This window comes from Notolepis coatsorum (assembly GCF_963971535.1).
Source record: "Notolepis coatsorum genome assembly, chromosome: 6".
Lineage (NCBI taxonomy): Eukaryota > Metazoa > Chordata > Actinopteri > Aulopiformes > Paralepididae > Notolepis > Notolepis coatsorum.
The window spans coordinates 107,833,166-107,847,870 of NC_140170.1; the positions used below are offsets into that span (position 1 = coordinate 107,833,166).

The 14,705-nt window shown below is 38.7% G+C and overlaps 2 protein-coding genes and 1 pseudogene across 3 annotated transcripts; 2 read left to right on the plus strand and 1 right to left on the minus strand.

Moving 5' to 3' along the window:
* Positions 1-3,834: 3,834 nt before the first annotated feature.
* On the minus strand, positions 3,835-4,478 carry LOC311230961 (transcription factor HES-5-like; annotated as a pseudogene). The gene is made up of 2 exons: positions 4,366-4,478; positions 3,835-4,266 (listed from the first exon to the last, which is right to left on the minus strand). The product of its transcript is annotated as a transcription factor HES-5-like (transcript).
* Positions 4,479-6,204: 1,726 nt separating this feature from the next.
* LOC311230959 (uncharacterized protein) lies at positions 6,205-7,203 on the plus strand. Its single transcript, XM_084317416.1, has 2 exons — positions 6,205-6,396; positions 6,504-7,203. Exons 1-2 carry the CDS (start codon positions 6,338-6,340, stop codon positions 6,736-6,738), a joined length of 294 nt encoding a protein of 97 aa, XP_084173542.1. The 5' UTR covers positions 6,205-6,337; the 3' UTR covers positions 6,739-7,203.
* Positions 7,204-9,759: 2,556 nt separating this feature from the next.
* LOC311230968 (transcription factor HES-5-like) lies at positions 9,760-10,461 on the plus strand (the record flags this gene model as incomplete). Its single annotated transcript, XM_084317424.1, has 2 exons — positions 9,760-9,851; positions 10,039-10,461. The coding sequence occupies exons 1-2, from the start codon at positions 9,789-9,791 to the stop codon at positions 10,459-10,461; spliced, it is 486 nt and encodes a 161-aa protein (XP_084173550.1). The 5' UTR covers positions 9,760-9,788.
* Between the last annotated feature and the right edge of the window lie 4,244 nt (positions 10,462-14,705).

The window sequence follows — 14,705 nt, forward strand, 5'->3', positions numbered from 1 at the left end:
ATTACAGGGACAGGCACATTGGCAAGTGATCAAACCTGTTACCCGCTATAGCTAGACCAACCTGATGCCTCATTTCCCTTGTCTACTTATTGTCTTTAAGCTAAATGTGTGGGACATTTTACCTATCATCCACTTGATTTGAATAGCTAGTGATTATCATGTCAAAAGTAACAGGTATTTCAACATTATTCTTTAGTAGATAATTACATTGCAACGGTTAGAACTTAGCATTATAGGTTTCTGCACAAGGAGATGTTAAAACCTCCTTATTTGTTGTGTGAACAACCTGAGACGATGCACACGCTGAAGTCCAGATGTATAGCAGACGTGTTCTCTGTCTCTGGTAGTCGGTGTGAGTAGAGAACTGGTCTGAGTTTCCCATGCGGACTCCTGTGTAACAAGATGGCGCCGCTATGTCCGGCCGCCTGTCTGTGCGCTCCGTCGAGACTGTGCTTACTTTTGCTAATATTTATAGTTTTAAGAGTTTTGTCTGTACCAACAGTAGGTGCATTTAATGTGTATGACCGTCAGTCACTTATATACATCGGATTACGGGACTTCTAATTTACATGCTATACTATGTTATTTGATACTATCTTGTCTAGCACAGTCTCTGGAGCGTAACAGTAAGAAGCATTTTGTATGAAAGTATTCTGTACTTCTGTATGACAACTATTAAAGAAACTTGCTTTGGTCAGTTGAATACAAAAGGACTTTGCACGGCTATTGGCTCCTGCTTGTATAGATGGAGGAGCTTGACATCACTGGCCATCTGGAGGGATATAGAACACCACTGCCTGGCTTGCAATGAGGATTTACAATAACTTTTCAAGAAACAAAGGAACAAAATATTCATAGACAATATATTATACAACTAATATACAGCAATATACAACTCAAACTTGATTTAATTGAATAGAAATTGGTTTAAAATATCAATAGAAAAATTACATAATACTGTATATTTAATGCAATGGGCTTTGTGGGTTTAGAGAGACTGCTTCCTCCTGAAGTGTGCCAATTCCCCTTTGAGAATAGCCAAGGTCTGGTGGGGTTGATGATGCTAATAACACTGAACTGAGACTCTGCTCTCCAGAGCTTTCCCACACTCTGCCCATTGACAGAGCTTCCAGTAAACAATAGGCGTGTGCCTGTTTAAATGCTAATTCATCCGCGCATAATCAGTTCTCAGTAATCCTCCCATGGTAAACAACATTATGCTAAAGTTGTTTGGAGATAGAAGAAAACTACATTTTGTATGGAGGCAAGCAAGAACATTAATTTCCAATCAAACTGAATTACACATATGAACAATGGAATGGATTTAAAATGTAAAGAATAAGAAATGGAACATTAGGTAATCAAGTGACTACTGACCTGTTTCAATGTCTGTCATTCTGTTTTTCAATGTCAAATACCATTATTATTATTATTATTATTATTATTATTATTATTATTATTATTATTATTATTATTATTATTATTATTATTATTATTATTATTATTATTATTATTATTATTATTATATATTTTATTATTATTATTATTATTATTATTATTATTATTATTATTATTATTATTATTATTATTATTATTATTATTATTATTATTATTATTATTATTATTATTATTATTATTATTATTATACAATAAATAATGATATATTTTATACAAATGTGCCTTTCCAGTCACCCAAGGTCACATTAGGCAAATACTTTCACAAAAATATTGATACAATTCTGTAGTTATTCAAAGACAGAGAAAATTATCAGTGTAAACTGGTATTTGTATATTTGATAAAAAAAAATATACAACGGATGCACCCCTTCCCCACCCGTCTCCACCTCACCCCTCCCCACCCGTCTCCACCCCACCCCACCCCTCACCATCCATCTCCACCTCTACCCCTCCCCACCCGTCTCTACCCCTCCCCACCCGTCTCCACCCCACCCCTCAACACCCACCGCCTTTTCTGTCTAAATCTGTTGTCCCTTAGGACTCTGTGCGAGTGCCTTCTCCCAGCTTTCTCACACTCTGTCCTTTCACTGCTGTGGTGGGAGTGACAATAGACGTGTGTCTTATTACACAACACATTAGCTACCAAACAAAGAACATCCACAACATGTAATATGTATACAGAGGTCGAAAGTAACTGATTATATTTATTTAAGTTACTGTGAAAGTTGGATTTTATGTGTTTACTTCTACTTCTACTTGAGTATGTTTTACTTTTGGTTCATATGAGCTACCATACAGTAAAACACAGGTATTCTAGGGAGCTCCAGTAGCTCACCGCGTACCTCGAACGCTATTTCAGCGTCGGGGACAACCGTGCGCGTCACGGATCTGGGGTAGCGAGTTCTACTCCCGGACAAGCCGTACTTTCTCAGAGTGTCTTTCCCCCCACCTATACCCCCATTCAACCTGTTTCTGTCGGTCATACTTGACCAGGAAAAGCGATAAACGCGAAAAGAACCAGCTGACTGGTCAAAGTTTAAAAAAAAAAAACACAGGTATTCTGGACCGTACCTCTCATAACTGATGAGCTTTGTTATTAACATGATCTTAAAAAGGGACTATTCCTACATAACATTTAGGGAGATACTTGGAGTATAGGGAGATCCCTGGGATCTCATTGGGACCTTGTGTATGTCAGATGTAATAATGACCCTTGCACCTGAATTGCTTAACAACATGTCGATTCTATCAATGTATTATCCTCCTTTGTAGAACTCGATCAAACTGTTATTATAAGCCACATTTCGTATGAATTCTGTATCAGTAGAGTCTAAACACAATGTCAAGCTCATTTGTCACAGTGCCATAAGACTGGCCTGTGCAGATAAAGGAAGAACAATGCAAAGGACAACAAGAATGCCATTGCCATATTTTTTATTCAAAGAATAATCTGTCAACATTCAACTGAAGGTGAATACGTGTGACTGATGATGACGCATCACAACACAAACTTGGATACGTCTCCAAGACATACTGGACTCAAATAGAGTAAAGGGTTTACTGCCTAAAAGGCAGATGACATTGTTTAACATAAACCTTTTTTTTTTTACATTGAAATAATAAATGTCTTTGTTCTACAACATGCATTTTTGTACATTAATGTATGGGGAAAAGAAAAAAGTCTTAAAATAGATAAGTTTCTGGTCATCACACAGTGATGACATCATTCTGCCCAGTGTGGGTAAATAATCCTCAGAGAGGAAGCGTTGTATACAACTCTATACATGTAGTAGCACAGCAATGTGATCTTCTAAAGATAGTATCACTGAAAACAATGTCCTGTAGTAATCCAATCACTTAGATTATTTCAGTAAATCTGATTTTACAACAGATCAGTTTAAGGCAATCATCAAGATTAAAGGGTATTGGATGCCCATTATGGGAAATCAACTATTTCATTCCATAAAAAAGGATATGATTCTTCACAAAATAATGATCTAACAATAGATCAGTCTTATTCAATCACAAAGATTAGGTTCAAGTATCCTAAAAGGCAATGTGCGAGGTGTATAAGCAAAACATGCTCATAAACTATAATGAATCAATTAAATGTATTTGATCATATTGATCACCATCATCAATAGTCACCAAATAATACATCTGATGTCATTATTTTCATAGAAAACACTTTTCACTCCCAGAAAGCCTGGATGTCCTATTATAACCTGTACGTACAGAAGAATGCTTGTTTCTACTGTCATAACTGAGACCAATGTGGTCAGTATTGTCCGTTCAGCTGATAAGAGAGTTCTTAGACAATAAACTTGACCAACATGGTCATTTTAGGTTGTCAGTTGAGCTCCAGTCAGTAGTTCTCTACCAGGGCCTCCAGAGGGCGCTGTTGACTGGCCTCTTCTCTTTGGTGATGCTGGGCTGGACCGAGGAGCTCAGCAGAAGCAGATCACTGTCCCTCATATTCTTATCAGAGGATGACTGCAGGTTCTGGACGTGGTTCAACAGTCTTCTGTGGGACTGTGTCTTCATCTCATCCTTGGACAGGAAGTGCACCGTCTCTTGGACACACCTGGAGTAACCTTGATTGACAGCTGTTGAGCAGGAGGAGGAGCTCACTGTCTGGTACTGATGCTGTCGTCTCAGCAAGCAAACTGTCATCTCCAGGATGTCAGCTTTCTCCAGCTTGGAGTCAGGCTGTTGGTTGAGGAACTCTGGACCCAGGAGAGACTTGAGCTGCTCAATGCTGCTGTTGATTCTCTCTCTGCGCAACTTCTCCACAAGTGGTTTTCTCAACTGCAGAAAGGAGAAAGAAGTCATTAATACACTTATTCTGGAGGACATGAACATTAAAGATCAATCACTGTGTTTAAAACTCCATGAACCTCAATTTACCTTGTTGGTCAGTCAGGTGCTCCTTAGAATAGGTCATTGCTGCAGTGATTGTAGGAGCCATGGCTGGTCTCTGTGCAGTAGAGGTCTCTGTGTCGAGAGAATATGGTCTCTACTGGCTTCTTCACTCCTACTTATAGTCCCCAATCTACATATGAATGTGTGGGTCTTGGTTTGGTTGGAGTTTCTCACACTCTTTAGCCAATGGGAGAGCTTGGTAAGACAACATTGTCTGTGGGACACATGCTCAATGCTCTTATTGCTGGGGGACAATGGTTAGGTCTCAGGGGAACAGGTGGAGGGCTGGGGGCCCCAGCCCTCCAGCCTGGGGGTGATGGAGAGAGACTCACAGAGCTCTGTGTGAATCTGGGAAAGTGGTGACCCTGTAAAGAGACCAAATCTGCCACCTGATATTGGGATCAATGACACAGACAGCACACTTTTATCAGCCCATAACACGTGTGATACATACAGACGGACTGCAATACCTTGCATCTTGCATCTCTATTTAACAATCTAAACAACAATGCAATTGTAATGGTTCAATTATAATAGCAGTTGGCAAGAACGTTTGTTTATAAATTACATCTACTCAAAAAGTTAATCAGATTAAATTAAATGTATTGATTATTCATAGTCACGCTTTAATTCAGTTCCTCCATCATGTATATTTAAAAGAACCCATGCAACATACTTGTGCATCCAAAAACCAAATTATTATGACAATATTTCATTATAAAGCCACTAAACACTGTATAGATTCAGGGCATATGAGATGTTTTTATATCACGTTTTATCCACAGGTAACATGACTCCATGAGCGCGAATGGATCTGAGATGTCATTTGACCCCCGTCCGTCTGCACTGTCTGTCTATGTGCAGAGGCTCAGGTTCCCCAGTAGACCCCAGGCAGCTCAGCACACTTCCCTCCTCTGAGCTCCAACAGCTGGGTCCCTGCACAAGCCTGAACGTGCCCCAGTCACACGCCCTCCTCTCCCTGTGCAGAGCTGGGAGCCACGGGGACACACGGCTTCCCACACTCCTGTATGCAGCCTGCTCTGCCCCTCACACAATGGAAGTGTGTCTGCTCCCACAAAGCCCCAGGACTGTTCCCATGCTACGGCAGCAGAGGGCTTAGAGCCTGTTTACAGTCTACTGATCCATCTGGATCACCTATAACTCACTGAGTGGCATATGAGAGAGAGAGAGAGAGAGAGATAAAAACAACATATTAGTTCCATATATAGAAACATAAAATATAAATTATATATATATATATAAACACGCACACACACACATTTATATATATATAAATACACACACACATACACACACATATACATATATATACCACAATCAGTTATAATAAAACACTCTTTTTGTTGTTTTTTCAGTCTTGACCTCCCTTGATAAGTATTGCTATCAGTACTGTATTCCTTTTTTGAATGTTCTTCATAGATGATGTTCATGATCAGTAGAAATATTAATTAAATGAAATTATTTATATTTACTGATTTGAGGTCTTGTCACTGGTGGCCAAGCGTTGTTATTAGCAGATGTGTCCGTTCAATTTATGTGAGTCTAATATGTCTCTGGGAAACAGTACTTTCATAAGTCCACATGGGTACAGACACTTTCCCAGGGAATAATTTGGCGAGTCTTATTGACATATGGCATAAAGAACAACATCCCACCTGTCCTCGATGGAAGCAGCCATTAAATTCAGTCTATTGTCCCAAGCTCTGAGGCCCCTGATTGGCTGAAGAGCAGGGAAGGCGACAGGGACGAGGAGCATAAATGCAGAGGAGAGATGCACAACTGAACAGAGAACATCCTCTGCTCACACAAGACCAGCTGCAACAGGACAGGAGCAAGTGATTCGCTATAACTAACCCAAGGCCTCCAGCAACTAAACCAAGACTTCAACTTGAGCCTTTTCTCTTTAATCTTGTAACCCTGACACTTAAACCTGAAAATGTCTCCCTACATGGACCTTGACTTCCAGGACAACACGATGAAGGAGCAGCACTTTAGGTAAGCTCAGGCTTAATTTCCTAGTTCTAACCCTCGCTGAACAGTCATTTTGAATAGAAGTTCCATTGAAGGAGAAGGGGTGTTCATGATTGTCTTGTTTCTCTCAGGTGTACCCTTCACATGTTGGAGAGGAAGTGCAGCGTGGGAATAGAGAAGCTGAAGGTCATCATCGGAGAGCACCTTCAGAACGGGATCCCTACCTCAGACCTTCTGGAGAAGACCGTGTCCTTCTTCACTCTGAAAAAGGCCCTGCTTTTACACAACGGCTACTCCAAATGTTCAAGGGAGATCCTACGTCTTTTCCCCGAATCTGATGAAGACGTGGCGTCACTATGCCTTTGAGCAAAATGACCAGCGGGAGCTAAAGGACTCTTGACATCTCACAAGTTGCTTCACACTCGTTGGTGTGTTTCCTGATCTGTCCATATATGGACTGTAATTGATTTGAGATATTTTTCTATTTTTGGTAAAGAATTTTTTCTATGATTTGCAATTCTGCTGAATTTACATACTTTAGAAATGCATTATATGCATTTGTTACAAGCAGTTATACTGCTATAGCCTTTCTCTAAGAAAGCCTAATGTATATTGTTTTTATGTGGACATATACTGTCTGAAAGACCAGAGCTCTATACAAGAAACGCCCTTGGCTTCACAGTTGAATAACAGAGTGCTGGCCACTCCTACAAGATGTTGGACACCTTCATAGCTATTTAGATTATTATGACATTGATGTGGCCTATGTTTTGAGGTGCATGTCAATGTGTTTACTTTAACCCTTGATGCCCTTTATTTAAGGGAACATTATTTTGTCCACCTAAGCATATTGTTTAATTTTGTTTTGCATTATGTGCTTTATTTTGGTACACCAATATGCCAAGAGTTTATGTTCATTGCTAAATAAATGATCTCTTTAAATATTACTCAGTTTTCTCTTTGATTTATGTGATTGTGTATTATGTGAATTTTTATAGGTCATATTTTTATATTTTGGGATTCACAAAAACATCAAGAGGCCTGATGATTTCCTGGTCAGGTTAAGGTTATGCAGCAATAGAATACAAGTGGTTAAGGTAATGCATACAACCAGCTAGTTAAATACATATTTTTTAGCAAAATTTCAACCATATGTCATTTAAGAAAAAATTACATTTTATGTTAGTATTGAATGTTTAAAAAAAAATTGATATGTCATATTGGCTGATGGTACAAAAACACAACAAGAACTATGCTCTGGTATTAGGAGTGTACAATTGTAAGGTAGAATCTGTAATGGCGTCAAACGGTGACCTAAAAGAACCCTGCTTGGTATTGCACTTTGTTTACATGTTTTGTTTTGGTCTGACGTGTGGGTCAGAGAGAGTGGGTCAGAGTTGAGGGTTAAGAAGGCATTTCTTGATCACTTCCCCACCCAGATCTTCCAAACTGCTCCGGGATCAAACAACATTCCAGTCATAGTTTAGATTCTCTTACCAGGATCAGGTCTCTGGTTTGATAACTGAATTCCAATCTGCTGCATAACCAGACCCAGCATCATCTCATGACACCAGCAGTGAACATCTATAAGAGTGTATCTTCATAACTCTGCATAGTCATAGTCCTGACGTTTCTGAACTGTAATTGTCTCAGAGAGAGAAAAAAACCAAAACAAGATTAAAGATTTAAAATTTAGATTAGAAATCACCAGTTTCCAACTGTGCATATTCTTCCTAATAAAATTGTAGAATGAGTCTTACATTTTCTTAACTTTTTTTATATGCTTCTTTTTATTTGCTACTAATGAATAATAATATGTATATAGACCTACTGAATTAAATTTGAACTTTTTCCACCGGGCAACAAAATCATTGACAAATAGTGTACTTTACTCAGTTGGTTTTTCTGAGACCATACTTAGTATGACAGTGATGTTAAAAAAAATATGGGAAAAGCAGCCCGTGCTCTCACTCCAGATGGCTGAAGACATCACAGTGGGTTCCACTAATGGTCCATTCACATCAGCTTTTGTAGTGCATTGAATTGATCACAGTGCACTTGAGTTAGTGGGAAACTATAATGTCAGCTCTCTATTTACCAGACAGAGAACACATCTGCTAAAGCTGGACAGAGATTTAGAGACCTGGGCATCTAGGAAATACACAACCAAAAACAAAAAAAGATAAGTGAAAAGATTATACAGTGTTTTAGTTATAATATGATACACAAAGTTAGTACTCACCATTGTATCGTGTACAGCAAGGTTGGATGGCATGATTGGATGGAATCTATTTCTATATAAAGCCATTGTTTGAGATCTTTCCCCTAATATCACTTCATTATTGGACTGGTCCTCTCTGGACCTTATCATATACGCTCCAATGATTGGCTCACACTTCAAACCCCAAGCGTTTACACTGAACTTGGGAAATCAGCTTTTAGCTTTTGTGCCCCTGACATATGGAATGTCTTGCAATGTACCCTAAAACTCTATTTTAGTATCCTTTGGACAGTTTAAATAATTTGAATGACCAACCATTTCACCCCAAGTCGTTTCTAATTGTTTTATTGATTGACTTTATTGTTTTTATTTGTATTTTTGTGTGCTGTATTTCATCATCATTTGAGAGTTGAACTCAATGATTTTCTAGTCTGAATAAAGGTTGGTTGAATGAATGAATAAATATGGTACATTTTCTTAATTGAATAAACATCTCTTAGAGGAAAATGGTGTCCTTGAAACAGTTTGAAGGTAGAAAAGTTAGCTACATTGTTGTTGTTGTTGTTGCTACACATTTCGTTTGGTGCCTCAAAAGTATCTTGTTTTAATCTGTGACATAAGATATAATCATTATATGAATCACATGTATAGTATTTTTAGACTAATTACAGGCTCTGCAAATATAAACAGATTCCCCTCTCAACGAAACTGCATAGTTCACCTTTTATTTAATCATCGTTAAACAGATCTCAAATGTATTCATGCAGGGAATTTCTTAAGATGATATTTTACCTAAAGGGTAGATGATACCATTATCTAAAATGTATTACATTACATATTTTAAAGAAAGAATACATTTGAGTATTTTCCATGTATGTACGTAGTATCTTCCATGTATGTAAAGGAATGCCAAAGTCACTGGTCCCAACATTAGACAAAATATATGTTCTCTTAAAGGTTTTCGTCTTTCCAAGCCCTCCATCTGTTCCGCTGAGACCTAACCATTATCCCACAGTAATAGGAGCATTGATCATCTGGCTGTCCCACAGCCATCATTGTCCTAGACTGTGAGAAACTCCAACCAAACCAAGACCCACACATTCATATGTAGATTGGGGACTATAAATAGGAGAGAAGAAGCCAGTAGAGACCAGATTCTCTCGACACAGAGATCTCTACTGCACAGAGACCAGCCATGGCTCCTACAATCACTGCAGCAATGACATATTCTAAGGAGCACCTGACTCTGACCAATAAGGTAAATTGAATGAATGGATATGTAAACAATAATAGTCAGTTAAATATATAATACTGTATGCTAGAAATATGTTTTTTGGATGGGATGCAAGTTCACAGATATTCATTCACTTTTATTGATTATAAATGTTTTCCACAGTACATAATTCTCCAGAATACATTCATTAATGACCTTCCTCTTTCTACAGTTGAGAAAACCACTTGTGGAGAAGTTGCACAGAGAGAGAATCAACAGCAGCATTGAGCAGCTCAAGTCTCTCCTGGGTCCAGAGTTCCTCAACCAACAGCCTGACTCCAAGCTGGAGAAAGCTGACATCCTGGAGATGACAGTTTGCTTGCTGAGACGACAGCAGCAGTACCAGACAGTGAGCTCCTCCTCCTGCTCAACAGCTGTCAATCAAGGTTACTCCAGGTGTGTCCAAGAGACGGTGCACTTCCTGTCCAAGGATGAGATGAAGACACAGTCCCACAGAAGACTGTTGAACCACGTCCAGAACCTGCCGTCGTCCTCTGATAAGAATATGAGGGACAGTGATCTGCTTCTGCTGAGCTTCTCAGTCCAGCATCACCAGAAGAGGCCAGTCAACAGCGCCCTCTGGAGGCCCTGGTAGACACCTGCAGACTGGAGCTAAACTGACAACCTGAAATGACCATGTTAGTCAAGTTTATTGTCTAAGAACTCTTATCATTCAAAACTGAAAGACCTGTTCTTCTGTGTGTACAGAAGTTTCTGTCTACTTATTCAGTTTGGTTTTCAGACTTTTTGATGTGTACGGATGCAAAAAATCAAACTTGACCACGGCATCTTTCTTTTACAAGAGAACAGCTTGTCAGCATTTTGCATGAATCAATCAGATTTTACTGATTGTGAAATACACTATCATGGCCTTTATAGCCTGATAGTTAGTGATCAATTTGAATATTCTAATATTCACCTTTGTGTCAACACTCATAATGGGCTTCATCTCTATATTTTAATCTGTGATTATGTAGGACTTGCTCTGTTTTAAGAGCAACATTTTTATATATAATTTGGATGAAATGAAATACGTATTAATATCACAGTTTTATTGTGACTCTGCCATTATTATGACAATGTATATCTTTATCCCTATTTACCCAACTGGCTAAAAGCCTGTTATCATCACTCTGTGATTAGCTATATCTGATCTAATTTAAGATCATTTTTTAATCCTCTGCCTTTGTTACAAAGTGCAACATACAGACTGAAATGACCATGTTGTTCACCCATAACTGTTCTTGTTCCTAAGGTAACATCTTATTTGTCAGGAAACCCTCCTCAAAATTGGCATCCTATCACTTTAATCTCTGTTGTCCATGAGTCCATGACTGATCTGTTGTAAGATCAATTTTATCTTGAATTACTTCTTCTCTGAACGTGATTGTTGCTGTTCCACTGTTTGGTGTAGTGACTGTAACATCATCATGTAGACACCTTCGGAGAAGCTGTGTTATTTGAATGTAGATTGTACAGTAGAGCCTACTGTGCTATACTGCTTTATTCCTCTGTGAGGATCACTCACTATTGAGTTATCATCCCTATATGGGATGAGCAGTGCCAGTAATCCGTTTTAAGATTAAGATTGTTTTCCCCTTTCTCTCTCTTTGTATACTAAGTATTGTGTAATGAATAGTACAAACAGCTTACATTGGAGCTTATTTTCATTCCTTGAAAATATTATTTTTATGTACAACACTTACATTTGGCGTATGTAAAGATTATATATATCCTCTACTCTGTTTGAGTACATTCTTGGAGATATTTTCAGGTTCTTGTTGTGGTGCATCATCACCTGCATTGTCCTAAGCATTTATGGCTCTATGAGTCTATATGAATAAACAAACGTCAAATGAAACCTTCATTCTTTGTATGTTGTTCCCTCCATTCATGTTAGCTACTAAATACAAATGTTTAAAAGGGCAGTTCACCCAAAAATATTTTTTATTTAAATAAACTATAAAAACACAGGGTCTCTCAATAATACACACTAAAGCATTTAGGCTTTTAATTAATCATTAATTCATTTTCAAAATGTATGTATTTTTTTTATGTTAACAGTTATAGTTCAATCATAGTTATTGTCTAACGGTGTGAAGGGGACTTATATGTCCAGTAGTTATTTGTTCTTTATTAAAATGGTTAACCCTGGTTAAATATGCTGAGCATGTTAGGGTGGCGTCTATTTGGAACCCAAGAGCAGAACACAAGGCACAGGAGAATGAGGCGGTTTAGGGTATTTAATGATACACCCGGCAGATGACAAGGCAGGTGATGTGCAGTGCAGGTGAGTGAGGTGTGTCCATGAGATCCCGGGGATAGTCCAGGCTGGTGAAGTCCACAGGTGGGCGTATACGCCGGAGGTGTGCGATCCTACACACAGAAGAACAGGGGTTAGAACGAGGCAGGTACAGAGGTCACAAAATACACTATACATATACAATATATATATATATAGTAAGGAAGGTTCAGATAGAGTCCTAGTACCAAGACAGGTGAAACAACACTCAGACCAGGAGTGGCAGGGGTGCAGGCCTCTTATCCTGGCTCTGTGATGATGAGATGAGTCTCAGGTGTGTAGACCGGACCAGGTAGACAGAGTGATGATGAGGTGGAAACAGGAAGAAGCCCATATAAGGGCGTGGTGACCTGATGCCAGACAGGGGAGAGGAAGGCCCTGGCTGTCAGCTGATTTTAACCAAAATAGGCTCTCAGATGAAAATGTGTTCCTATGGCGGACACATGAGAGGGTGACATCTTCTCCAACATGAACAGTCACTGTCACGAAGTGTGGATCAGCTATGCATTCTGGAAGAAATTATGTGAATGAACGAATTAATATATGAATAAATAATTGTGAATGAATCAATAAATTAACAAATCAATCAATAAATAATCATGTAGAAAATGTACTCATTATATTATCTATCTTTAAAAACCTGACAAAGCTTCAAATTGATCTAGACTAGAGTGAGGCTGGACTTTTCTACACATACTTACCCCAGGGTTTCAGCACAAACAATGGGCAAAATATGATCCGCATTCTTATGTTAATGCTCTGGAAACACCTACCGGTATTTCATTTAACCCTGATTCAGTGTGATATGGAAATATAAAAGGGGTGGGAACAAATTACAAGTCTAATTTGATTGGTCTCTGATTAGAGTGGCCTTGATACCGTACCACAATGAAAAACAAAACAAAAAAAATACCTAACATTCCAACCTGTATACATATCCACATAGAATGCACACATCAGTGCAGTAGATTTGAATTCATAGAGGGAAAGAAAATTAATAATTGAACTGAATAAATAAATGCCTATCATGACAATGAATGGAGAGAGATCATCTGAACAATCAGTGGTTTGGTTTTTGACACGTGGGTTAAGTTGTTCAGCACCTTTTCCCATTACTCGTCTACAAAATAAAAAGGACAGCATTTGTCATAGAAGGTTAGGAGCGGAGCGGCAGAGCTTGCGGCATTATGTAGCCGTAATCCCCGCTGTTTTTCCATCGACGCTTAGCTCAACTGGTACGCCGCCGTGCTGCCTGCGGTGCGGTTGGTCACAAGTTCGAATCACTTCAATTTCTTCTTTTTTTTTTTACTTTATCATCTCTTGCTATAAACGTGCATTCTTTCGCTGGTTAAGTTTAGGCATTCTTTCGGAGTTGGTTAAGGTTAGGGTTAAGTTAAGGTTAGGGTTAAGGTTAGGCATTCTTTCGGAGTTGGTTATGGTTAGGGTTAAGGTTAGGCATTATTTCGGAGTTGGTTAAGGTTAGGGTTTGTCGCAGAGAATGCCTGTCTGTCTTTCTTGACGTGGAGGATGCAGCCTATTTCCGCACTGCCGCTCTCTCGCGCTGCCGCGGTCACATGGGCGTCATGGCCAATCAGAGAAACGCGACGCACTCTTCGGCTGGGATAAATATAGACGCTGCCTGGATATGTGCAAAAACCAGTGTAAGGATAGCTGGATATGTATACAAAGTGATCAGTTGTAGGGACATGCACAGACATTTTGGGAGGCAGGTGCTTAATTTATTATTATTTGCTTTTTGTGTTATTATGTGTTTTACTGTAAGTGAGTAGAGTGTCTGGCACTTTACCTCTGGGGGGGGGGGGGGGGGGGGGTTGTAATTCAGTGCATGGGATACAAGAACTCAACTATATTCCACAGATAAATGAGCCAAACAGTGAAGCTGTAGACATTCAGAATGAGTAATTTTTGTATAGAAATATAACATAGTTTATTATCTGTTTCCATGGCCCTAGAAAAAGTAATGATCAGTTTATCATCAGAGACTATCATCATGTCTGACATGACGTACATAAGATGCCAACTAACAGGCGCCCCAGAAATGGGCAATGTTTAAAAAAAAGAAATTTGTCATTCATTTTTTATTGCAGGTTGGCATAGCATACAATCAATTTCCTTTCTTTTCATATTCATTTCACATAGTAATAAACATCAAGAAATAAATTCCCCTGTCAAACTATACACCAACCCCTTAGTTATTGTTTTTTGAGGACTGCATACTTTTTTTGCAAACCAAAATACTATACTTTATACTTATAGCACATACATGAGCATGGTCTTTTTTGAAGGATGACATTCTGATGTTTCTGATACAATAAAGAAAACTCACTTTTAGTGCTAAGGAAATAGAGTAACATAGGTCTGAACTTGAGTTGTAGAAAAACTTGTTACTCACGTTTTTCTGTAGTAGTTAGTAGTCCAGAAGTAGTATTTCCCAAAACATTGGTATGGCTGAAAAGACACCCGGATCCATAGCCTGAAGTCTTTTGTAGTACATGTAAAAGGTGAGAGGGCTCAGA

Coding starts and splice junctions, on each gene's coding strand:
- LOC311230959 (XM_084317416.1), top strand. CDS start 6,338: ATGTCTCCCTACATGGACCTTGACTTCCAGGACAACACGATGAAGGAG. Junction 6,397..6,503: donor ATGAAGGAGCAGCACTTTAG/GTAAGCTCAGGC, acceptor TGTTTCTCTCAG/GTGTACCCTTCACATGTTGG.